Source organism: Bubalus kerabau, chromosome 17, assembly GCF_029407905.1.
Source record: "Bubalus kerabau isolate K-KA32 ecotype Philippines breed swamp buffalo chromosome 17, PCC_UOA_SB_1v2, whole genome shotgun sequence".
Lineage (NCBI taxonomy): Eukaryota > Metazoa > Chordata > Mammalia > Artiodactyla > Bovidae > Bubalus > Bubalus kerabau.
In genome coordinates, this window is record NC_073640.1 from 68,875,714 (window position 1) to 68,901,465 (window position 25,752).

At 43.6% G+C, this 25,752-nt stretch overlaps 3 protein-coding genes across 7 annotated transcripts in view; 2 read left to right on the plus strand and 1 right to left on the minus strand.

Annotated features, from left to right (window-relative positions):
- The window catches only part of LOC129632301 (zinc finger protein 471-like), a 10,299-nt gene extending 3,807 nt beyond the window's left edge, over positions 1 to 6,492 (plus strand). The window contains exons 3-5 of the mRNA XM_055553818.1: positions 923 to 1,049; positions 2,622 to 2,717; positions 5,201 to 6,492. Of these exons, the coding sequence (XP_055409793.1) occupies positions 923 to 1,049; positions 2,622 to 2,717; positions 5,201 to 5,256 (279 nt within the window). The 3' untranslated portion in view covers positions 5,257 to 6,492. The remainder of the gene's footprint in view (positions 1 to 922; positions 1,050 to 2,621; positions 2,718 to 5,200) is intronic.
- The window catches only part of LOC129632315 (zinc finger protein 420-like), a 24,498-nt gene extending 13,214 nt beyond the window's left edge, over positions 1 to 11,284 (plus strand). The window contains 2 exon segments of the mRNA XM_055553831.1: positions 6,933 to 8,433; positions 8,435 to 11,284. Of these exon segments, the coding sequence (XP_055409806.1) occupies positions 6,933 to 8,433; positions 8,435 to 8,674 (1,741 nt within the window). The 3' untranslated portion in view covers positions 8,675 to 11,284.
- Positions 1 to 25,752, minus strand: part of SMIM17 (small integral membrane protein 17) — a 27,953-nt gene extending 2,201 nt beyond the window's left edge. Inside the window, exons 1-5 of one of the 5 annotated variants that reach the window (XM_055553796.1) lie at positions 25,479 to 25,752; positions 24,150 to 24,410; positions 22,561 to 22,637; positions 15,156 to 15,286; positions 8,554 to 8,623 (exon numbers count right to left, since the gene is read on the minus strand). In XM_055553796.1, the coding sequence (XP_055409771.1) occupies positions 8,596 to 8,623; positions 15,156 to 15,286; positions 22,561 to 22,637; positions 24,150 to 24,312 (399 nt within the window). In that variant the 5' untranslated portion in view covers positions 24,313 to 24,410; positions 25,479 to 25,752 and the 3' untranslated portion in view covers positions 8,554 to 8,595. Of the gene's footprint in view, positions 1 to 8,553; positions 8,624 to 12,611; positions 12,700 to 15,155; positions 15,287 to 17,333; positions 19,021 to 22,560; positions 22,638 to 24,149; positions 24,411 to 25,478 lie in introns of those variants that run through there. The other 4 variants (XM_055553795.1, XM_055553797.1, XM_055553798.1 and 1 more) reach the window with 4 other exon arrangements.

Here is a 25,752-nt window from a genome sequence, read left to right on the forward strand (position 1 = left end):
ACCTGCGAACCTCTCAAAATTGACCAAAAGAAAAAAAAGAAAATTGTCTTAATCTGCTGGTGATTATAACTGGGCATTGTCTTTAAGAAACTGAAAATAACTATTTTTGGTTTCATATTGATATTGTCTAAATATATACTGGCTTGTTGTACTCAAATTTAGTACACAAGTTGGATGTGTTGCAGTCCTGCACAGCATGTTGCTGTTCAGGTCACTGAAGTGTGGCATGACATGCTAATTAATTCTTAATGGTACAGCATTAAAGAACAGTTGCATTCTAGGGCAATTCCCTGGCATTCCAGTGGTTAGGACTCTGTGCTTTCACTACTGGGACTGGGTTCAATCCCTGGTTAGGAAACTAAGATCCCACAAGCCATGAAGCTCAGCAAGCCCCCCCCCCCAAAAAAAAACCTGCACTCTAAATATATTTTCTATTGTGTCAACCAAAAAAACCCCAGCCATGTCAGTTCAATGCCTCTTTTCCTTAAGGCACTAGGATCCCATAGGGTACCATTTCCATAATATCAACTTAAATATTCTTTTTTGTTGTTTTTGAAGGTTCAACCATAGATACACATCCTTCCTTGAAGCCCTTGTTTACTGCCCTGTGGCCATCTGTCCATATTTCCCCAGGCTTGAAAACTCCCATGGACAGAGGAGCCTGGTGGGCTGTAGTCCATGGAGTGGCAAAGTCAGACACAGCTGAGCACACACGGTCACACACACAAGAGAAATGGATTAGCACCATTGTATACAATACAATTTAGCAACTTCAATAAGAACTATTTAATATTATATGTTTAAGGTTTTTTTCCTCGAAGGGCTATTTCTCACATAATGTAGGGCCAACTTAATGCTTAAGCTTGAAGTCACGTGTGGACATGAGCATTGCTTGATCCAGAAGGTCATTGTGTTATTTCAGGACCTGGTGACGTTCAAGGATGTGGCAATAGACTTCTCCCAGGAGGAATGGGAATGGCTGAGCCCTGCTCAGAGAAGTTTGTACAGGAGTATGATGTTGGAGAACTATCAGAGCCTGGTATCACTGGGTGAGGATCTTTTCCCCCTCTGTATAATTCAGAATTACCCTTAGGGACTCTTTACTTTTTTTTTTTTTTTTTAATTTATTGTGTGTCGATCAGAATTGAATCTGGAAAATGAAGAGGATGTTCAGGAAGTGGTGACCGTTTCAGGTTGAGTCGGTGATTTTGGTGTGTATCAGCTATTTCATGAGTGTGGCCTTTAGCCCGTTGGGAGCACAGGGCATGCTGTGACTCGCGCTGGCCTCCTGTGCTGGCTCCTTTCCTCTGCCCTACAGTACTGTTACCAGCGTAACAGAGCTCACCAAGAATATAGCCGGATCGTTAGGAATTCGGAATATTGCTTTAAAACCTGTATATTTTTATTAACTTGCAGAAGGTGAACTAGTGAGGCACAAGCTGAAAATTGCTTTAGATGTTCTTAGGGAAACTAACACCCTTTTCAGCCCTAGGGCCACCTCATTGGCTAGTTTAGCTTTCTCTTGTCTAGAGGCCCCTTTTATCCTGCTTGCTTGTGGTTCACTAAATGTTGTGAAACTAAATGTATGTCTTTCACCAAATTTGAGAAATGTTTGATCATTATTTAATTTTTTCTACTCTCTCTTCTCCTTCTGGGATTCCAGTTGCACACATGTTAGAACCTTGGATATTGTGCCTTAGGTAACTAAGGATGTGTTCCCTTTTAAAAATCTTTTTTCTCTGTCAGCTTAGATAATTTCTGTTGATTCATTTTCAAGTTCACTGCCGCTTTCTTTGTCCTCTTCAATGTCTTATTAAGCCCATCTAGTGAATTTTTAAATTTCAGATACTATATTTTTCAATTCTAGACTTTTTACTTGGTTCTTTTTTATAATTTCTGTTTTGGTGCCAAGAGTATTACAAGCATATTTTCCTTTATATTCTTGAATATAGATATAATAGCTGTTTTAAAATCCTAGTCTACTGATTCCAGCATCTGTCTTGTCACAGGTTGGGTCTCCATTAATTCCTTTTTTTCTGAGTATGATTCACTTTTTCCACTTTTTAGGGAGTAATTAGATTTTTTCCTGGACACTATAAATAATACAGGATTATTATAAATAATTCAGGATTCTGTTACGTTCCTCTGAAGAATACTGATTTTGTTTTTTAATCAGACAGTTAACTCAAACTCCAAACTGTCTCTCAGTTCAGTTCAGTCGCTCAGTCGTGTCCAACTCTTTGCGACCCCATGAATCGCAGCATGCCAGGCCTCGCTGTCCATCATCAACTCCTGGAGTCTACCCAAACCCATGTCCATCAAGTCGGTGATGCCATCCAGCCATCTCCAAACTGTCTCTAGGGGTCCTTTATATTACCTCACTTACTGCTGTCCAATGATCTTCTAAAAATGCTGGGCTGAATTTCTGCCTCCAGTCTCTTAGAAAATGATTCCACTTTTATAGGATTGACTGTTGGCAGCCCCACTAAACTATGCCAGAAGCTTTATATAGTCTGTCACTCCTTGAACTATTCATTTCTATCATGTCATTCCATCAGAATTAAGGGACCAGCTGAAATGTCCAAAACATGACCAATTTTCATATCTTTTTCTGTATGCAGGACTTTGTATCTCTAAGCCATATGTCATCTCCTTATTGGAGCAAGGGAAAGAGCCCTGGATGATGATGGAGAATGAGATGAGAAGCCCATTCCCAGGTGAGTGTGGGAGAACCAGAGAGGGGAATCCTTTCTAGGCAATGGCTCAGCCATTTGCACAGGTGATCTTTCCTCCTTTCTTATGCTTCTTAGAAACTCTTCTCAAAGAAGGGCACTCAAAGCTGGTGCTCTGGGACAACCCAGAGGGCCAGGGTGGGGAGGGAGGTGGGAGGGGGGTACAGGATGAGGGGGACACATGTATACCTATGGCCAGTTCATCTTGATGTATGGCAAAAACCCATCACAATATTGTAAAGTAATTATCCTTCAATTAAATTAATTAAAAGGAAAAGAAAAAAAAGAAACTCTTCTCAAGCTTTCCAAACCTGGAAGAAAACTGAAAGTTGACTTCTTAGCGTGAGCTCCCCAAATATCTTCTCTTCTACTTGTTTTTCAGTTGCTCAGTCTTTTCTGACTCTGACCCCTGGACTATAGCATGCCAGGTTCCCCTGTCCTTCAGTATCTCCTAGAGTTGGCTCCATTCATGTCCATTGAGTTGGTGATGTTATCTAACCATCTCATCCTCTGCTGCCCCCTTCTCCTTTTGCCTTCAATCTTTCCCAGCATCAGGGTCTTTTCCATTGAGTTGGCTCTTTGCATCAGGTGGCCAAAGTATTGGAGCTTCAGCTTCAGCATCAATCCTTCCATTGACTATTCAGGATTGATTTCATTTAGGATTGACTAGTTTGATCTCCTTGCAGTCCAAGGGACTCTCAAGTCTTCTCCAACACCACAGTTCAAAAGCATCAATTCTTTGGCGCTCAGCTTTCTTTATGGTCCAGCTCTCACATCCAAACATGACTACTGGAAAAACAATAGCTTGAACTATACAGACCTTTATCAGCAAAGTGATGTCTCTGCCTTTTAATATGCTGTCTAGGTTTAGCATAACTTTCCTTCCCAGGAGCAAGTGTCTTTTAATTTCATGGCTCCAGTCACAGTCTGCAGTGATTTTGGAGTCCAAGAAAATAAAATCTGTCACTGTTTGCACTTTTTCCCCTTCTATTTGCCATGAAATGATGGGACTGGATGGCATGATCTTAAGTTTTTTGAAAGTTGAGTTTCAAGCCAGCTTTTTCACTCTCCTCTTTCACCCTCATCAAGAGGCTCTTTAGTTTCTTTTCACTTTCTGTCATTGCAGTGGTATCACTGGCATATCTGAGATTGTTATTTCTCCCGGCAATCTTGACTCTTCTAAAAACTCATTTTGCAAACATCTTTATCCAGCTCCTTCCCATTCCCTCTTTCCTTTTGACATACTGACTTAACATAAACTTCTCTGTTTTTTAAATCTTAACTCCAAAATTAGATGCTGCATACAAATCATAACATACCCTGCTACTTTAAATCATTTTTTGCTTTCCTGTTGCAAATAGGAAAAATCCAAATCCTACCAGCTCCTTAATTTTCCAGCCTTATCTTCCATTATGTTTTAGCTTTTTCACTGTACTTTAGCCCAGAGTTTTCTTCACGATGCAAGGTATCAAGGTATGTTCCATATGTTTTACAGGTATTCCCACATCCTGAGTCTCTAAGCCGTGAGAGAACAGATGAGGTTAGAGGCAGTCTGAGTTCCAAGTCTGATTCCCTCTGGATCATAGGCAGTGTCTTAGGATTATCATTTTCAACAAGTGCCTGATGTACAGTTGAAAAGCACTGCTCTAGCCCATAGGTCACCTTTTCTGAACTTGCAAGATCTTTCCCACTCAGGCTTTTGTTTTTCCTGTTTTCTCTGCCTAGAATGCTCTCCTCTTGGCTTTCTGTCTATGTCTGGCTCTCAGGCCAGAGCTTAAAAATCATCTCATTGGAGACCTTCCTAACCACCTCATATAACGAACATTTCCCTATTCCAACCCAAGTACAATCTATGAAGCCACTGTTTCTTTTTAACACTCAGGAGAGCCCGTAATGGTGTGTGCTTATTTTTTGCCTCCCCCACTGAACCTAAATTTCACAAAGACAAGGGAATGTTGGGAACATACATGATAATTATGCCTTTATGAAATTCTCCTTTCACTTCTGTAACAGTGTTTGATCTTTACATTTGGGGATGATGTGGACCCTATACTTCTAGGATCCTCCAAATATTAGGAGGGATATAAGCTCGGTTTAGACACGCTTTATAGTTTGGTTATGTAGGAAGCTACTATCAGCCTTAAAGAGGAAAACAGAAGGAGGAACTTTCCTGATAAGAGGTAATAACTGTCCATGTTAGAACAGATACAGGAAGAGGGAAAGGGGATAAAGAAGCCTGTTGTAAATCTGATGGGACATTGAGTGACAGTATGGCTTTAAGTAATAAGACAGTATGGCTTTTCAGTGATTAAGATAGCTCAGCATTCATGTTGAGAAAAGCCAAAAAGGTAAGGGACAACCACGGCTCTCCGTGGGAGGCTGGAAATGAAGACAACCTTCACATGACAAAAAGTAAATTTGAGGGAGGAGCAGATGACGCTGTCATCTTTCTGCTTTTCTCTTTCTAGGATTGCTCCCCTCAGTCCATCTACATAAGAAGAACCATGGGGAATTGGTTTCTTGAGTTCTTATGGGCCCAGTTCTAGAATTATTGAAGTTTGGGTGTTCCTGATACCATGAATGACCTGGAGAGGAAGCTTGTTAAAATCTCAGTGTTTCTTAATTGCTTTGGTAGATTTGATCCCTCCCATCTCTGAACTTTTATACTAGTTTTACTTTTTTACCACATGGATTCATTTTTGATATATTTTCTTCTCAAATTACTTGCTTTGTTGGTCTTGTCTTCCTCATAACCTTCTGTACTTCTCTAGAACAACTGTCTTTAATTACTTTAGTGTTCCCCATGCTTGACATGTAGTAGAAAACTATTTAGGGAGCATTGGATTAGTCAGTAATTTGTTATTATATTTCTTGATATCACCTCTTCCCTAAAGTTTTCTCTTAGTGTCACCTCTTCTATACACATTTCTTCTTTATAGATTTATCAAGAATTTCTTATTTATGCCTGAGTTCCTATGATATACGTTAAGTGACTTAGTAGTAGTATATAAGGCTCATTTATTTCTTCCCGAAAGCTTATATTCTATCTCACAAGGTAAGAAAGGTAGTGATGTGGTAGTAAATAAGCATTTAATTAACAACAGTGATACCAACCCACATATCTCTGTAAGACTAGTTCCTACAAAAAGACACATGGCAGAACCCTATTAAGATGTGATAGTTTTCCTAGGCTGGTGAAAGAAAGATGATGAATGGAAAAATCCCTTAATATGCACTCTGAAGTTCAAGGATCTATGAGAAATGAAGAGCATTTACTTTATTAAAATACATGGAAATGGCTTATGGGAATGCTATTTTCTGATTATGAAGAGATGACTCTAGGATTTTGCCTAAACTCCAAGAGAAGTCACAAAGCATAAGGTATTTGTGGTTTCAGGGAATCTACAGAGATTTTTGAGTGGCAGAGTTATGTGGTAGTATTGGTTTTTTAAGAAAGTTAGCCTGGCTGTATATGCAAGTCTCCTAGAAGAGGGAGAGAATAGAGAAAGAGAATTTCATGTATAGTCTGTTACGTTAATACAGGCATAAAATATTATTACCATTGCAACCTACACCTTCAGGACTCTCTTATCCTACATTTAATTTTCTAAATCACCATTTCTATGTTCTTCTATGAGCTCTCATTCTCTGGGGTCTGCTTACATATTTTTTTCAGTTGAAATGCCTGTGCATAATATATTTTGTGGAGTTCATTATTTTCAAATCACCTTTTCTGTGTTAAATGTTTCCTTTGTTATAGCCCATGATAAAGGAAACATTTGGTTTTTTGAATCTTTCAGATTGGGAATCTATACATGAGACACAAGAATTAGCTCTGAAGCAGTTTGTATGTGATGATATGTTAATGGAGAGAATTGCAAGCTATGAACGGGAGTGTCCTACTTTTGGAGAAAATTGGAAATGTGAAGATCTTTTTGAGAGGCAGTTGTTAAGCCAAGAGACATTTATCAGGCAAGAAAGAAGTGCTCCAAAAGAAAACCTCACTGTGGAAATAGACCACAGATATAACAAACCTGAGAAATTTGTTCCTCTACACAGTATAGAAGGGAATATTTATAATAATCACAAGTCAGATAAAAAAAACTTTTCCAAAAATTCCATGGTATTAAAACACAAGAAAGTCTATGCAGGAAAGAAACTTTTTAAATGTAATGAATGTGAGAAAACCTTCACCCAGAGCTCATCTCTTACTGTTCATCAGAGAATTCATACTGGAGAGAAACCGTATGAGTGTAAGGACTGTGGGAAGGCCTTCAACCAGAGTCAGCACCTTGTCCAGCACCACAGAATACACACCGGAGAAAAACTCTTTGAATGTAAGGAATGTAGGAAAGCCTTCAGCCAAAATGTACATCTTGTTCAACATCAAAGAATTCATACTGGAGAAAAACCATATAAATGTAAGGAGTGTAGAAAAGCCTTCAGCCAGCCTGCACACCTTGCTCAGCATCAGAGAATTCATACTGGGGAGAAGCCTTATAAGTGTAAGGAATGCGGCAAGGCCTTCAGTGATGGCTCGTCCTTTGCCCGACATCAGAGGTGTCACACCGGCAAAACACCCTACGAATGTATTGAATGTGGGAAAGCTTTCAGGCAGAACACATCGCTTATCCGGCACTGGAGATATTATCACACTGGGGAGAAGCCCTTCGACTGCATCGACTGTGGCAAGGCCTTCAGCGATCACATAGGACTTACTCAGCACAGGAGGGTTCATACTGGGGAGAAACCTTACAAATGTAATGTGTGTGGGAAGACCTTCAGCTACGGCTCATCCCTGACCGTCCATCAGAGAATTCACACGGGAGAGAAACCATATGAATGCGACATCTGTGGGAAAGCCTTCAGCCATCATGCCTCACTCACCCAGCACCAAAGAGTGCATTCTGGAGAGAAGCCTTACCAATGCAGGGAATGTGGAAAAGCCTTCAGGCAGAGCATACACCTTGCTAGCCATCTGAGGATCCATACTGGAGAAAAACCCTATGAATGTAAGGAATGTGGAAAAGCTTTTAGCATCAGTTCACAGCTGGCTACTCATCAGAGGATTCATACTGGAGAGAAACCTTATGAATGTAAGGAATGCGGGAAAGCCTTCAACCAGAGGGCACACCTCGCACAGCACCATAAAATTCATACTGGAGAGAAACCTTATGATTGTACTGAATGTGGTAAAGCCTTCAGCCAGGCTACCCGCCTTATCCAACATCAGAGAGTCCACACAGGAGAGAAACCCTATGAATGTACTGAGTGCGGGAAGGCTTTTAGTGACAGCTCATCCCGTGCTCAGCATCTGAGACTTCACACAGGCCAGAAGCCCTATGCATGTGTTGAATGTGAGAAGGCATTCAGAACAAAATCATCACTTACTTGCCATCAAAGATGTCATACAGGGGAGAAACCTTACGAATGTAGTGCATGCGGTAAAGCCTTTAGCCATCGACAGTCGCTTACTGTTCATCAGAGAATTCATTCTGGAGAAAAACCATATCAGTGTAAGGAATGTAGGAAAACCTTCAGCCAGATTGGACACCTTAATCTACATAGAAGAATCCACACTGGAGAGAGATCTTATGAATATAAAGAATGCGGAGAAGTCTTCAGACAAAGTACACACCTTGCTCATCATCATAAAATTCATGCTACAGAGTCATCTCAAGCCCTCAGCTCTTCCCCACCCCCTGCATCACCAAATCCTGGGGATATGTCTGCTGAGTATTTCTGGAATTCATCCACGTCTTTCCATCCTCATTGCCCTAATCCAAAACGTAGTCATCTCATCTGGACTATTCCAATTGTCTAAACACTGGTCTCTCTGCATCCTCTTTTGTCTCCTCCAAGTTCATTCTTCACACTGCTCCCACAGTGGTCTGTTCAAATGTAAATGTAATTATATGACTCTCTTAAAACCGTTGGTGTGAAAATTTAAACTACTTAATGCATACCAAGTGCTTAGCATAGTGCCAGACCCAGAGTAAATGCTCTATACTGACAGTTCAGTATCCTTCAGAGTCTGCTTGAAAGCCCTTTTTAAGCAGTGAACTCTGGAAGACAGTATATGTACTTGGAGATCATAACAGTTTTAAAACTGAAACTTAATGTGAATGATGAGGATTAGCATGTGTTAAAGCTTAAACATTAACACGTTTAAAGCTTTATACCACCACATACATGACTGTATTCCTTTGTTGGTGAGAAAATTCAACATGACCTAATACATAGAGTATGTTTTAGGAAGTATCTAGAACTCTGGATAAGACTGGATCAAAAGAATTAGAAAATAACTGGGAATAATGCAAGACTGTATTTAGTAAAGGCAAAAAGTAAAAATTCCTAATATTTAAAATGGAAGAAGCAGAGAACTTGAATAGTGTAGCCCTTTTTTAAGACACCTGGTTTCACAGATTAATGCTGAACCTTCAAGGAATCATAATTAAGCTGTTCTAGAGTACAGAAAAAAATAATTGAAATGGATTATTTTGGAGTACTTCTAACCTCTGTTAAGGAGAACAGAGGTTATGAATAAATGGAGATCCATGTTTCTAGAAGGAACTTTTAGTACTGTAAACATGTCTGTACATTCAGTCAATTCCAGTCACAATTCTTTTAGGATAATTTTCCACTGACAATTTTGTTCTGAAAATCAATGTAGAATGGTAAATAGGAAAGCATCACAAGGGAATTTTTGAAAAATGTATCCCCATGAATTTAGTTACTTGCAAAAGTAATTATTTTTCATGTGTCAGTGGGGGAGATAGATTACTTAAATGGTGCTTGACAATTATCCAGCTGGAAATAAAGTCAGATCCACATTTCACCCCTTACAGAGAAGTTCATTCCATATAGATTAAAGATATAATAGGAAGCACAATATTAAATTTCTTAGAAGAGAATGTATAATATTTCTATCCCCTTGAGTTCAGGTAGGCTTTAGTAAGCAGGACACAGAGTCCAGAAGTCATGAAGAGGGACAGTGTTAGGTAGGACCATGTAAAAAATTTAAACTTTTCCATGGTATAAGACACTGTATGCAAAGTGAAAAGACACATGACAGATATTTTATACATATATTACAAAGGATATAGTCCTTATAAAAAGTGCTGTTGCTTTATGTGGCCGCCTGGATGGGAGGGGAGTTCAGGGGAGAATGGATACATGTATATGTATGGCTGAGGCCCTTTGCTGGCCACCTGAAACTATCAGATTGTTACTTGGCTGTACCCCAATACAAAACAAAAAGTTGAAAAAGAAATGCTGTTGTAAAGCAGCAAGTAAGAGACACAGTCTGACAGCAACTCGAAACGAAGAAAACAGTCAAGGAAAATCTCAATTGTACTAATGATCAGGTAAACGGAAACTGTAAAAGTTCTCGCCACCAGCACAGACCAGCACACACATTATGGATAATATCCAGTACTGCTACAGATGTGACATGTTTTTATGCGTTGGGAGGGTAAATAGGTAGAAAGCCATTTTAGAAGGCAATATGGGAATGGCTACCCACTCCAGTATTCTTGTCTGGAGAATGCCATGGACAGAGGAGCCTGGTGGGCTACAGTCTATGGGGTCACAAAGAAGCAGACATGACTGGATGACTAGCACACTAACATGGTATTGTATGTAAAACATATAAAGTGTAATGAATTAATCACTGCTGCAGTTCTAGGGATTTATCTTCTCAAAAAGCACAGGCACAAAAATATAGATGTACATTTGCCACAAAATTTTTAAAAACTTGGAACAGCTTAAGTGTCCAGCAGTGGTAAATTGATGAGTTAATTTTGGAAGATCAGTTCAGTAGATTATTATGCAGTAACTGAAAAGAATGAGGAGGATCTCTATACTCAGAAAACTATGCCTTGTAGTTTATTGAAAATGTAATTTTCATAACTATGTAATATGGCATAGTTAAAAGTACATAAACTCTTTAAAGTTAACATGAACTATGTTGTTTTTGTCTGCAATGCAAATAGAAACCACGCATGCACAGACTCCTTCCCTGTTGGTTGGGCTGCTCTGATGTCATTCCCTGAGGTTTTCTTTGCGTCACCAGCTTGTACACAGTTCACATTAGTCCAATCAGACATTCTCTCCTTGGGATTCAGGCAGGAGCTAAATATGAATCATCTTTTGGCCACAACTTTTAAGATGCTTCCCGAGTTCCCGCTGCTCTGCTTCCTAGAGCTAAAATGTTTCATGTTCTTTCCAGGTTGTCCCCCCACCAGCATTTTGTTCTCATTTTAAAATAAGATTAAGTTCTTTTGCTGTCTATTAGGGAAAACTAACTAGTATAGAAATTGGTTAGCACTGAGTGGGTTTCAGGCCAAACATTCTTAGAAAGTGTGGAATTATAATTAAATTGTGGTTATTGGGTGACATAGAGCAAAGCAGTAGAAGGAACCTAATCCTATTTTGTGCCATAAAAGTAACAGGCCTTCACAGCAACAGAAAGACAGCTCATCAGCTGAGGTCTGGATGGCTCTTTCCTTGGATGCATTAAGAGGACAGAAGGTGTCAGTCCATGGAGTATGTATGATGCCTGTTCAGAGCAGAACTGGGTAACAGAAAGCAAGAGGGTAAAGGGACTTATTTCTTAATAAACTTTTTTGCTTTAAGGCATGGAGTAGAACACAGATCATTCGTGTAACATAATTGAAAGACTTGTTGTAGCTTTTATTGTTCAGTCGCTAAGTTGGGTCTGACTCTGTGACCCCATGGACTGCAACAGCCCAGGAAAAAAAAAAAAAAGCAGGAAGCAGGACAGGAAGTGTGTGCCCCTGGGAGGGAGGTGTGAAGAGGAAAGGTGCTCACACCTGGGGAGCGCCAGCACTGATCAGTGGGAGAGCGAGGGGGCTTCAGCAGCTGGGAGGCGGGCGCAGCCGCGGGCGGAACCGAGAGAGGCCCGCACAGGTCAGCACAGCCGCTGCACTTCCCAGCCCCAGAGCCCACCAAGGCTGGGTGGGGAGAAGCCCGAGCACCATGGGCACAGAGGGCCATTCAGGGCCCGTGAAGGGAGAAGGGGGTGAGTCACAGCACCCTTACTCTTGGCGTACTCCGGCAGGGCAGCGCCACTCCAACCCCACCGTAACACGCGAAGGGCTCAGCGATGCTCCCGTGGTCAGCTGTGGGCTGGTGCTCCAGAATGGCTCAGCTGACTCACGTCTTGCTTGGTGAGCCCTCGAGCTGGGAGCCGGGACTTAGAGTAGGGAGACATGGGCATAGCACCAAGCTTGCTTCTGGTTCCACTGGTCAAAGCATGCCCCACAGCCAAGCCCGGGGTGGTGTGGGAAGGGCTGACTTAATGGTGTGGCTACAGGGAAGGATGAAACATGCCAATCACTAGTGCAGACCACCTGCATTACCAGGAATTATGGAGGACTACAAGGTCTAGTTCAGGAGACCAGGGTTTGATTCCTGGGTTGGGAAGATCCCCTGGAGAAGAGAATGGCAAACCGCTCCAGTATTCTTGCCTGGAGAATTTCATGGACAGAGGATCGGGGTCGCAAAGAGTCGGACACAACTGAGATGAACACACACACAAGGTCTAATCAGACAGCAAGATCTCCGCAAGATTATTCTAAGTAATTTGTACGGTCTGTAATTTATAAGGGCTTCCCTGGTGGCTCTTTCCCTGGTAAAGAATCCACCTGCCACTGCAGGAGACACAAGAGACTCGGATTCCATTCCTCGGATAGGAGGATCCCATGGAGGATGAAATGGCAACCCACTCCAATGTCCTTGCTTGGAGAATCCCATGGACACGGGCCTGGAGGGCTACAGTCCATGGGGTTACAGTCAGATGCAACTGAGCGCACACGCACACACATAATTTATAAAGAAGCAAAGTAATCATCTTACCTCTCTATTCTCCTTCCCACCAGTCAGCAAGCTCCTCTCCCTCGAGGCAACCACTCAGAGCAGCTGCCTTGTATCTTTCCAGAATATTCTATGCATGTATAAGCAAATTTTTATGTGGATATTTGTTTATATGCATAAATATTCTAAAAAGTTATATAATGCTCCTTTCTACCCAAATGGTACCGCATGGAATGGTTTTCCAGCTTGCCTTTATTCATTGTCATCTGAGACCCTCTTAGAGGGTCTCAGACAAGGTGCTTGTCTGAGGTGCTTAGACAAGGCAGGTGGACGTTTCCATTTCACACAGTTTGGGCATAAACTATTTTTTATCTTCTTTTTCTCTAAATTGTTTTGGTTTTTTAAAATATTTATTTAGGGGTCATAAGATTTATTATAAAGAATCCCTTATGATTATTTAAACCTCATTGTGATTTGTTTAGCTCCAGAAAAAAAAAAAATTGCTGAAAAATATTTCTCAGTTCTGCTGCTGCTGCTGCTGCTAAGTCGCTTCAGTCGTGTCCGACTCTGCGCAACCCCACAGACGGCAGCCCACCAGGCTCCCCCGTCCCTGGGATTCTCCAGGCAAGAACACTGGAGTGGGTTGCCATTTCCTTCTCCAGTGCATGAAAGTGAAAAGTGAAAGCAAAGCCGCTCAGTCATGTCCGACTCGCAGTGACCCCATGGACCGCAGCCTACCAGGCTTCTCCGTCCATGGGATTGTTCAGGTGAGAGTACTGCGGTGGGGTGCCATTGCCTTGTCCATCTCAGCTGTGAGTGAAGCCTTTCTTCCAAATTTGGCCTGTGTTGTAGGGCAACTAGGACCTCTCTACATAAAAGAGAACGTCCACATTAAAAACAATTGCTATGACATGTTCAGTCATATAGAAAGGTATAAAGTATTCAATATTTTTTAAAAATAACTTTGGTAACAAGAAAATATAATACCTGTCTTTTTAAAATAAGGAAATGCACCATGTTTTATAATATACATTTGCTTTAAAAATAGGTTGTGAAAATCTATCTATATGTCTATTTTCCAGGTCAATTTTAAAGTAAATTACAGACATGCTCTCACTTCCTCAGCTTGCATCTCTAAGGAAAAAACAATTTGTACTCACTTCAGCAGAACATATACTAAACAGAAGGAAAAATAAAGTGTCTTCTATACAACCACAATATCATTTTCACACAATGAAATGAATAATTTCTTAATATCACTGACCAGTCCATATTCAGATTTCCTTGCTTCTCCCACCAAGACATGTTGAAAAAGTGATTTAGTTTTATCAGAAACTAATGTGTCAAGCCAAAATCACTGCAGATGGTGACTGCAGCCATGAAATTAAAAGATGCTTGCTCCTTGGAAGAAAAGCTATTGACCAACCTAGACAGCACATTAAAAAGCAGAGACATTACTTTGCCAACAAAGGTCTGTCTAGTCAAGGCTATGGTTTTTCCAGTAGTCACATATGGATGTGAAAGTTGGACTATAGAGAAAGCTGAGCGCCAAAGTATTGATGCTTTTGACCTGTGGTGTTGGAGAAGACTCTGGAGAGTCCCTTGGACTGCAAGGAGATCCAACCAGTCCATCCTAAAGGAGACCAGTCCTGAGTGTTCATTGCAAGGACTGATGTTGAAGCTGAAACTCCAACACTTTGGCCACCTGATGCAAAGAACTGACTCATTTGAAAAGACCCTGATGCTGGGAAAGATTGCAGGCAGGGGGAGAAGGGAACGACAGAGTATGAGATGGTTGGATGGCATCATCAATGCAATGGGCATGAGTTTGAGCAAGCTCCGGAACTTGGTGATGGACGTGCTGCAGTCCACGGGGTTGCAAAGAGTCAGGCATGACTGAGCGACTGGACTGGACTGAACTGTGCCTTGTCTGTGAGCTGGGCATATTAGCTTGTGGAGAGGAGCAAATGATCAACACATGGAGACACATCTACCTCCCTGCCCACCTGCCCTCTCAGTTCTCAGCCCTCTAGAGGAAACCAGGGAGGGCCTGGGAGGAGAGAATCTGTCTGCATTTTTTTTTTCTGTCCCGTCATTTTCTGCACAGGCCTTGGCACACAAGAGGTCATGAAGAAATGCCAGGTGAATGAATGAATAAGAGAAAAACCTTCCCTGCTGGTCCAGTGGTAAAGGATCTGCCTTTCTAATGCAGGAGACATGGGTTCGATCCCTAGTCTGGGAAGAGCCCACGGAGCAACTAATCCCGTGCACCACAACTGAGCCTGTGCGCTGGAGCCCATGAGCCGCGACTACTTAAGCCGAGTCCCCTAGAGGTGTGCTCCACAAGAGAAGCCCCTGCAATGAGAAGCCTGAGCATAACTGGAGAAGAGCCCCTGCTCACTGCAGGTAGAAAAAGCCATACAGTCATAAAGACCCAGCACAGCCAAAACAGAAAATAAACACACAGAGAGAACAGCCCTCTGCCAGCTGGTGTCCTGCAGGGTCAGGAACTGCAGTGTCTGAGTCTTGCCTGTATTCAAGGCATCACCCAGGCCACAGCACAGTAGGTCCTGATGAAGGGCTTACCTGAAGGCCCAAGGGAGCCACGGGGGCGTCTGTGGGGAAGAACACTGCAGGCAGAGGTCTGCTCCGGAGCCAGGGCCAATGTCCTGAGACGGGCATGACGGGCTTGTCGAAACAGCCGCGGGCCAGTGTGGCTGGAGCAGGGAAGGGAACAAAAGGGAGGCATGGCAGGGTGGGGAAGGACACAGGCGCGTCCGCATGGGGCTGGATGGCCAGGGGGAGGACTTTGCCTTTGACTTCCTGAAGTGGGTGGATTATGAACGGTCTTAATTATATTTAATGGGATCTGCCTGGCTCTTGGGTGAAGACCAGAGCATCGGGGTGCTGGTGGGGACCTCCATCGTCCATGAAATGAGTGTTCTGGCACGTGACAGAGCTGAAATAAATAACCACTGCTCTATGGTTTATCCCAGGTGGCTCCGTGGTAAAGAATCCGCCCACAATGCAGGAGATGCTGGTTCCATCCCTGGGTCGGGAAGATCCCCTAGAGGAGGATATGGCAACCCACTCCAGTATTCTTACCTGGGAAATATCATGGACAGAGAAGCCTGGTGGGCTACAGTCCATGGGGTTGCAAAGAGTTGGACACAACTTAGTGACTAAAACAACAACAAACCAGCTCTAAATTTTTCTCTTTATAAATCCATTTTTCACCTGGACAAGTCTCCCCTTTCAACTCATTGCTTCTGTTCCAGGAATACTTGCTTGTGCATGCTAAGTCATATCTGACTATTGACCACCCCAGGGACTGTAGCCCGCCAGGCGCCTCTGTCCACGGGATTCTCCAGGCAAGAATACTATATCGGGTTGCCATTTCCTTCTCCAGGGGATCTTCCCGACCTAAGGATGAAATCTGCGTCTCCTGTATTGGCAGGTGGATTCTTTACCACTGTACCACTTGACCCGTTTTTCCAGGAATACTTAACACATAAAAAAAATAGCGATATGTACTACCTCCCTGCATATTTCTAGTAATTATCTTTCAAGACCCAGGAATCTTTTCCCAACATCTCCAAGAATATAATTGTTGAAAAAGAGATATTTCATTTTATTTTTTGCACTGATCAACACCTTTTACAAATAACATGTTTAATACAGCTTGTATATCCTCATTTACATTTTCAGTCACGACAGTTCATTCCAACTCTAAATGAAGCCAGTTTCATCCTGAACGTTGGTGAAAGTGAATCTATAATGAATCTCTTAGCTTGCTACATGTGCTAAGTTGCTTCAGTCATGTCCGACTCTTTGCAACCCACAGACTGTAGCCCGCCAGGCTCCTCTGTCCATGGAATTCTCCAGGCTAGAATACTGGAGTGGGTTGACTATTTCCTTCTCCAGGGGATCTTCCCAACCCAGGAATCGAACCCAGGTCCCCTGCATTGCAGGCAGATTCTTTACCCACTGAGCTACGAGGGAAGCCCTTCTTGGCTTGAGTTCATATGAAATGAGACTCTCCCATCTGCAACCAATAAAATCCTAAAGAATGGAACAGCTGAGGCATGTGTTTATTTTAAGGGCCAGTTGTGGCTTGTTGGACACAATCAGCCAGAGACAGGAATGGAGAGAGAGAGAAGCCAACACTTTATCTGCCCTAATGTCTCTAACAAACTCAAAAGAGACCACTCAAAGTCCTATTAAAACAAAATAACTCAAAGAGTCTAAATACACATACACAGGAAGTTTAAACAGCAAGATGGTAATATCGACCATTATTAGACAAGGTAAAATTTAAGGCAAGGGATTACATTAGTTAAAGACAATCATTTCCTATTGGGCAAAGGATTAAGAATCAGATTTTAACCAACATTTATTGCGTGCCTACTCTATACTTGGCACTGTGCTGGGTGTTTTACATGTATTACTTAGTTGACAAAGACATAACAATGCTGTATATATTATATGCACCAAGATACACAGCTGCTAAATACACAAAGTATATATTAATAAAAATAGATTGACAAATGTAATCAATACTAACAGGTTTTTACATAGCCTTATTGGTTTTTGACATGTAGGTTTGGACAAAACTAAATAGCATGTGATTCTGAACAATGTAATTGATAAGATGAAGTTAATTAACCGACATGTAGTTTTGAATTCTACAGACAGAAAATATATATTCATCTTAAATGTCCATGAAACATACACAGACACTGGATATGTTCTAGGCCAGGATAAAAGCTTCTTAAAAGGTTCTGAAAGCAGACATGTGATGGCCCACATTCTCCACTCACAGTGCAGTGAATCGGGAAGAAATCTCTTTTTAAATAGACCTTGTCACTGAGTTTCAAATCACTCTTTAGAAACAAGGCAATAAAATACTTAGGAAACAACAAGATAAACAAGATGAATTATCCAACTTTGAGATGTGGCCAAGACTATAACCAGAAGTACATTTATATTATTAAATGCACTATTACAGCAAATAGCTTTATAAAAAGAATATAAATAAATTAAGAGGTCAACTTAAAAATCGAGACAAGGAATAGCAACAACAAAAAAATAAACCCAATGCATATTAAACGAAAAAAATTATAAACTAGAGAAATAATGGACATAAACAAATCCTAATGCTGGTTCTTCAGAAAAATAATAAACTAGATAAAACTTTGAGAAATCAAAGGCAGAATGGGGACAGAATAAAGAGAAGATTTTGTTTAATTATATTGGGGCTGACCAAAAAATTCATTCAAGTTTCTCTCTACCATCTTACAGAAGAACCCAAATGAACTTTTTGGCCAAGCCAAAAAATACTGTTCATAATTAAGCTCATTATCTGGAGGAAAATATTCAGTGGAATGAAGAATAGTCTAAGGGACAAAAGAATACTATAAATCATCAAAATTAATGGAGTTAAAAAGTATTAACAAGCTGAAAACAAGAGAAGAAATGGAAAAGCCATCTAAGAACACACGGAAACCTCCTTTCCGTAGCTCTAGGACCTGATCCCTTTCCTGAGTTCTTTCCACACGTCAAAGAATTGATACGTTTTACACTATGAGAAAGGGCTTCCCTGGTGGCTCAATGGTAAAGAATCTGCCTGCCAACACAGGAGACCCAGATTCTATCCCTGAGTTGGGAAGATCCCCTGGAGAAGGAAATGGCAACCCACTCCAGTAATCTTGCCTGGGAAATCCCATGGACAGAGGAGCCTGGTGGGCTACAGTCCATGGGGGTCACAAAGAGTCAGACACGACTGAGCACAGCCTAAACTACAGAAAGTATTCGAAAGCACAGCAAAAGGTCAAACGTTACTCAAGTCCTTCTATGATGCAAGCTTAGCCACAATACCGAAATGAAACAAAGATAGCACCAATCTTATGTAAGAAGATAGAGGCAGGAATCCTACATAAAATATCCAGGAACAGAATTCGGTGTCTGAAAAGCCAGGTGTGCCTCCATCCTAAGAATGCAAAGGTGATTTGTAATTGAGAAATTGACTCAATTTAATTGCTCGTATGTTGCACATGTGTTCACCTTCTCTGAAGTCACACTGCATCTTCCACTTGGTGACATCATTTAAGTAGCATTCTGTTTCTCAGGAGTACACAAAATAATATGCATTTACAATCGAAGATGTCTTAAGTTCAGTGAAATACAGTAATGCAGAAATGGCACATGAAAAGGTGAAACACAAAAGAAAAGTCATCTCAATGGATGTGTAAAAGGCATTTGATAATATTCAAGACCTATTCCTGATTTTTTAAACCAGGGCTCTTCCTGAACATGACACAAACAAGAGCCGCCTTTATAGTTAAATGTGAAACATCATGGGCATCCCAGTTAAAACCAGGAACAGAAAGAGCACACACACCACCAAGACCATGGTCGTTTGCTGTGGAGCTTTCGACCACTCCACAAAGCCCTGAAACAGAAACAAAGAAAAAGTACGAATATCAGCGGGGGAGGGGCCACCATTGCCGCTTGTAAGAAAGCGGGGTTACAGAACTGGGAATGGGACAGTGTATCAGGGATTTCCCTGGTGGTCCAGTGGTTAAAACTCCGTGCTCCCGATGAAGGCAGCTGAGGTTTGACCCCTGGTCAGGGAACTGGATCCCACACGCCACAACTAAGAAGCGACCAAGAATTCACACAGGCAACTAAAGATCCCACACACCTCAACTAAGACCCAGTGCAGCCAAATAAATAGACAAAAATTTAGAAAAGAAAAAGAAATAGCCTGTCAGCTGTAGAGCTGTTTTAATTAAAAACTCTGCAAACACCTGGCTGGGAGGGGCGCTTGGGGGAGAGTGGACACGTGTACATGTACACTTGAGTCCCTCTGCTGTTCACCTGAAACCACCACATCGTTGTTGATCAGCTATACTTTAGTACAAAATAAAAAGCTTAAAGCTTGAAAAAAAAAAACAGAAATAAAATAAAATCATAGGTGTGGTGTCTCTTCCTCTCTCAGATATTCAAGAATAAACCTTCTGGGACTTCACTGGTGTCAGTGGCTAAGATTCTGAGCTCCCAATGCTGGGGGCCCTGGTTCAATCCCTGCTCAAGGAACTAGACCACACATGCTGCAAATAAGACCTGGCATGACTAAATGAATAAATACTGTTAAGAAAGGATAGGCCTCCTGGCCCACAGAATCACTTGCTTCTTCCCTTGGGCCACCCCACTGGGAGCCAGCACTCATTTCTACACCACCAAGGCTGGTTGTCCAGCTTGCCTCCTCCCACCTTGTGTTGACAAAGCCTTTTTCTGGCTTGAGCCAGTCCAGGTTGGATTTCTGATATCTGACTGGCAGATGGGACCCTCACATGTTGCCAAGAGTGATTATACGCTTTCTTTCTAATACACAAAATAAATATGTAAATAAAAGAACCACTGTTACTATTTCACATATTGATGTCTTATGCCCCCACAAAGAAAACATTAGGTCTTCCAATGAAAGGAACGTGCTCGGTCATTCTTTTTGGTTTTACTCAGAGTACTTGGATTAAAACACAGTAAGTAAGTAGTGGATGGAGGGATGGATGGATGAGTACGCAAAGGGGCGGATGAAAGAAGGCACATCCTTCCAACAGTCAACAAGTAGTAGATGGATGAATGGGTGTGTAGACAGATGTGTGGATAGAAGGATGGGCGAGTGGGTGTGTTGAATGGATGGAGTGATTGCATATGGATGATGAGGATGAGTGGGCACACAGATAACTGCATATATGGACTGATGGGACATGTGTGTGAATGAGTAGGCTGGGTGGATGAATCAGAGGACAAATGAATGGAGTGTTCAATGGATAGATGGATGAATGGATTCGTAGAAGGGTGAGTGGATGGGAGAGTTGATGGATGGATACAGAAGTGGATGGATGACCTCAGATGGATGCATGGGTGGATGATGGATGGATGGGTGGATAATGGCTGGCTGGCTGGATGAATGGGTGATGGATGGATGGATGATGATGGCTAGATGGATAATGGATGGATGGCTGGAGGGATGAATGGATGATGGATGGCTGGATAATGGATGGCTGGATGAACGGGTGATGGATGGATAGATGATGATGGCTGGATGGATAATGGATGGATGGATGAATGAATGTGTGATGGATGGGTGGATAATGGACGGATGGATGAACGGGTGATGGATGGATGGATGATGATGGATGGATGGATAATGGATGGATGGATGGATGAATGGGTGATGGATGGGTAGGTGATGATGGCTGAATGGATAATGGATGGATGGATGAATGAATGGGTGATGGATGGGTGGATAATGGATGGATGAACGGGTGATGGATGGGTGGATGATGATGGCTGGATGGATAATGGATGGCTGACTGGATGGATGATGATGGCTGGATGAATAATGTATGGATGGCTGGATGGATGAATGGGTGATGGATGGGTGGATGGATGATGATGGCTGGATGGATAATGGATGGCTGGATGGATGAACGGGTGATGGATGGATGGATGATGATGGCTGGATGGATAATGGATGGATGGATGAATGGGTGATGGATGGGTGGATGATGATGATGGCTGGATGGATAATGGATGGATGAATGAATGAATGGGTGATGGATGGGTGGATAATGGACGGATGGATGAACGGGTGATGGATGGATGGATGATGATGGATGGATGGATAATGGATGGATGGATGGATGGATGAATGGGTGATGGATGGGTAGATGATGATGGCTGAATGGATAATGGATGGATGGATGAATGAATGGGTGATGGATGGGTGGATAATGGATGGATGAACGGGTGATGGATGGGTGGATGATGATGGCTGGATGGATAATGGATGGCTGGCTGGATGGATGATGATGGCTGGATGAATAATGTATGGATGGCTGGATGGATGAATGGGTGATGGATGGATGGATGGATGATGATGGCTGGTTGGATAATGGATGGCTGGATGGATGAACGGGTGATGGATGGATTGATGATGATGGCTGGATGGATAATGGATGGATGGATGAATGGGTGATGGATGGGTGGATGGATGATGATGGCTGGATGGATAATGGATGGCTGGATGGATGAACGGGTGATGGATGGATGGATGATGATGGCTGAATGGATAATGGATGGATGGATGAATGAATGGGTGATGGATGGGTGGATAATGGATGGATGAACGGGTGATGGATGGGTGGATGATGATGGCTGGATGGATAATGGATGGCTGGCTGGATGGATGATGATGGCTGGATGAATAATGTATGGATGGCTGGATGGATGAATGGGTGATGGATGGATGGATGGATGATGATGGCTGGATGGATAATGGATGGCTGGATGGATGAACGGGTGATGGATGGATTGATGATGATGGCTGGATGGATAATGGATGGATGGATGAATGGGTGATGGATGGGTGGATGGATGATGATGGCTGGATGGATAATGGATGGCTGGATGGATGAACGGGTGATGGATGGATGGATGATGATGGCTGGATGGATAATGGATGGATGGATGAATGGGTGATGGATGGGTGGATGATGATGATGGCTGGATGGATAATGGATGGATGGATGAATGAATGGGTGATGGATGGGTGGATAATGGACGGATGGATGAACAGGTGATGAATGGATGGGTGGAATGGGTATATGGATGAGTAGGCAGATGAAAGCTTGGGTGAATAAATAAGAGGACAGAGGAATGAATGGTTAAGTCATGAAGCATTTATGAGTGAAGGGTTGGAGGGTATACATGGATGGAGTTACACCCACCACCTGATACCCTCCACTCCACGTCTGACGACTATGGAACATGTCCTCGTTCCCACCAGAGACCTCGTGGGGCTCACATCCCCAGACAGACTTTCGTGGGGCCAGGAAATTCCAGGCTGAGGAAGGGAGTGTGACAGTCCGCTGAGAACTGCAGAGAGGGGTCTCATCAAAAGAGGAAGGAATCCCCAGCTCACCTGGGGGTCCTCGGACTCATCGTCTTCCTCCACCGAGCTCCACTCCTGGGGAACCACAGTCTTGGGAGAAGGTAGATCTGGGCGAGGGCGGGAATGGAGGAGAAAGGAGTCATGAGTGAGCAAGCAGGCCAGCTGGATGGGTGCTGCTTTCTTCCCACCCACCGCACCTGTCCTGCTGATATCCTAACACACACAAAGACAGACACAGACACACACACACACACACCACATACACACAGACACACACAGAGACACACACACAGACACACACAGTCACACACAGTCACACAGACAGACGCAGACACACACACACAGACACATACCACATACACACAGACACACACACAGAGACACAGACACACACACAGTCACACACACAGACACACATACATACACACACACACCACAGACACACATACACACAGAGACACACACACAGACACACAGTCACACAGACAGACGCAGGCACACACACACAGACACATACCACATACACACAGACACACACACAGTCACACACACACACAGACACAAACACACACAGACACAGTGCATGTACATGGTTCAGATGGGGTGGAGAGAAGAAGAAACCTGAGTTCTGATCCCATTTCTGCCACTAACTACCCAGGAGACTTAAACAGAGTCACCTGATATGACTCACCACCTGAGCCTCTGTTCTACCGCCTGGTAAATGGGTACAATAGTTCCTTTTCTACAGCCCTCTGGCAAAAACTGAGTGAGGGAGCAGAAGAAAAAGCCACCGAGTTAAGCCAGGAGGATGGAGGCTTCCCCAGCTTCCAGCCACCAGTGAAGGAATCTCCCCATATTCGAATCTCAGCATTCTTGTCACTGCTAAACTGGAGAGAACCAGGGGTGGAACCAAAGATGGGTATTTCCCACTCTTTTGCACCCAGGTCCTGCCAGGAACCCCAAACCTCCTCCTCGCTGCTGGAAGTGATGTTTGTTCCCCACACCTTGGTCGAGGGCCTGCTTATCTCCTGGGGAAGAAGGAAGAACCCTTTCCTGGTAGAAGGTTCAGCCGTCATTCTGCTATGGGGGTGCCGTACGGGTTGTCCCCATCTCAGCAAATGACACCACTTTCTGCACACCCAAGAGCTGCTAGGTTGCCAGGAGAGGCTGAAAACGCGCCTGTGACCTGGGGCCTTCCATATCTTGTTTTTCCTAAGAACCCTTCAGCCACCCCGATGAGAAGTAGCCTGAGCAAGCCTGCTGGAGACACATGGCCGTAAGTCAGCACCGTCCAAGCGTCCAGACACCCCAGTAAGGCCGCCTCACATGGACCAGCTGCCTCTCGAGCCACCGCGGCTGCACAGTGGGAGCAAACGCAGGCAGGGGCAGCAGGACCATGCCCTGAGGCCGCATGCATTGCCAACCCGCAGAATCGTCGACAGATAATGACTGGCTTTAAGCCACTCGGTTTTGGGCTGACTTGTTACATAGCAGAAAGCCGACTGACACAAGGTTTCATTTAGAAATGTGCCTAACGGAGCAGCAGGATGAAGTCCCCTTTCCCCAGGCTCTGCCATGGCCTCTGTCACCCCCGCCTCCCACGGGACCCCGGCCCTCACCTCTCTCATCGCTGCCGCAGCCGGAGGCCCCAACCTCCACAGCCACCCAGTCCTTGGCGAAGGCGGCACGCTTCTCCCAGGCCTTGTTCTCCGGAGGCAGCAGCGTCTTTGCCCTCTCGGGCTCCAGCAGCCCCCGGATCTGCTCAGGTCTGAGACTCTGCATCTCTTCAGAACGTGGAACTTGAAAGACAGGCTACTTCTCCTCCCCCCGTTCCAGGGTCCTGCTGAGCTCCCCAGGGAACAGGAGTTGGGACCTGAGGACTGACAGACATTCAGTCACTCAACAAATATTTACGGAGTGCCAGCCCTGTGCCAGGGCAATTCCTGGGTGCCGGAGAAACAGGATGAGAAGATTAGATAGCATCAGCGGCTAGTGGACATGAATCTCAGCAAACTCCGGAAGATAGTGAAGGACAGGGGAGACTGGTGGGCTGCAGACCATGGGGTCGCGAAGAGTCAGACACGACTGAGCGACCGAACAGCAACCACAGAGATACAACGCTGAGCGGAACAGAGTTCCCCTCTTAGGACTCGCTCTCTAGTGGCGGGAAGTGGGGCAGACAGACAATATGTCAAATGATGATAAATGCTCTAGAGACGAATAAAACAAGAAAGGGAATAAGGAGTTTAGAGAGGATGGCCAGAGGGTGGTTCAGGCAAGTGTGCACACAAACACACATGAACACTCCACACACACACTCCACAACCAAAGCACAGACCCAGAAGCTTTTAGGAAAAGAGAGTACCCCACCCCCTGAAACCCCTCTGGCTGCAAAAAGAAGGACCCCAGTCTTCCCTCGAGCCCCCTGCAGCATTGACTTTCTCCTCTGTGATCATTAAGAAGGAGGAGGAGTATCTGACAGACAAGGATTAAACAAATCTAATTTAGAGACTTCCATGGTGGTCCAGTGGCTAAGATTCCAAGGACCCAACACAGGGGACCTGGGTTCCATCCCTGGTCAGGGAACTGACCCACACGCACAACTAAAGATCCCACATGCCGCCAACCCTGAGCGCTGTAACTAAGGCCCGGCATAGCCAAAAATAGATAAATAAATACTTTAAAATGACATGTTCTTCAATACTCTATTTTATATCTTGTCAACTTGACAAGTGACAGCCTCCTGAATTTCAAGTTGGCAAGATATAAAATGAGAGTGTGAAAGACTATTTCATTTTAAACCAGATTTTTTTTTTCTTGTCTCCTCCATCCCCCCGCCCCCTCACCTGCATTCTCTCGACCTCCCATGCCTTCTCACCCTTCAGCTGAAACACACGGTTAATTACAGCTCATATTAAAGCCAAAATACAATGTCAGCAAGGACCTACTGAACAGCACAGGGGACTCGACTCAGTGCTCTGCAACAACCTCAGCGGGAAAGAGTAGATGCAAGTGCAAGTGTGACGACTCACTTCCCTGAAGACCTGAAACAAAACCAGCCGCACCCCAATATGAAATAAAAATTAAACGGCCCAAGGCAATAAACGCTACTCCCTACTGGGGCTGTCTCACTACTTTTCCGTCAAGGCCAGTTTTTGCTTTTGTTTTCTTGGGAAACGTTGTCTGTGCTCACAGCCTCCTCTCCGCACCCCCTCCACACTC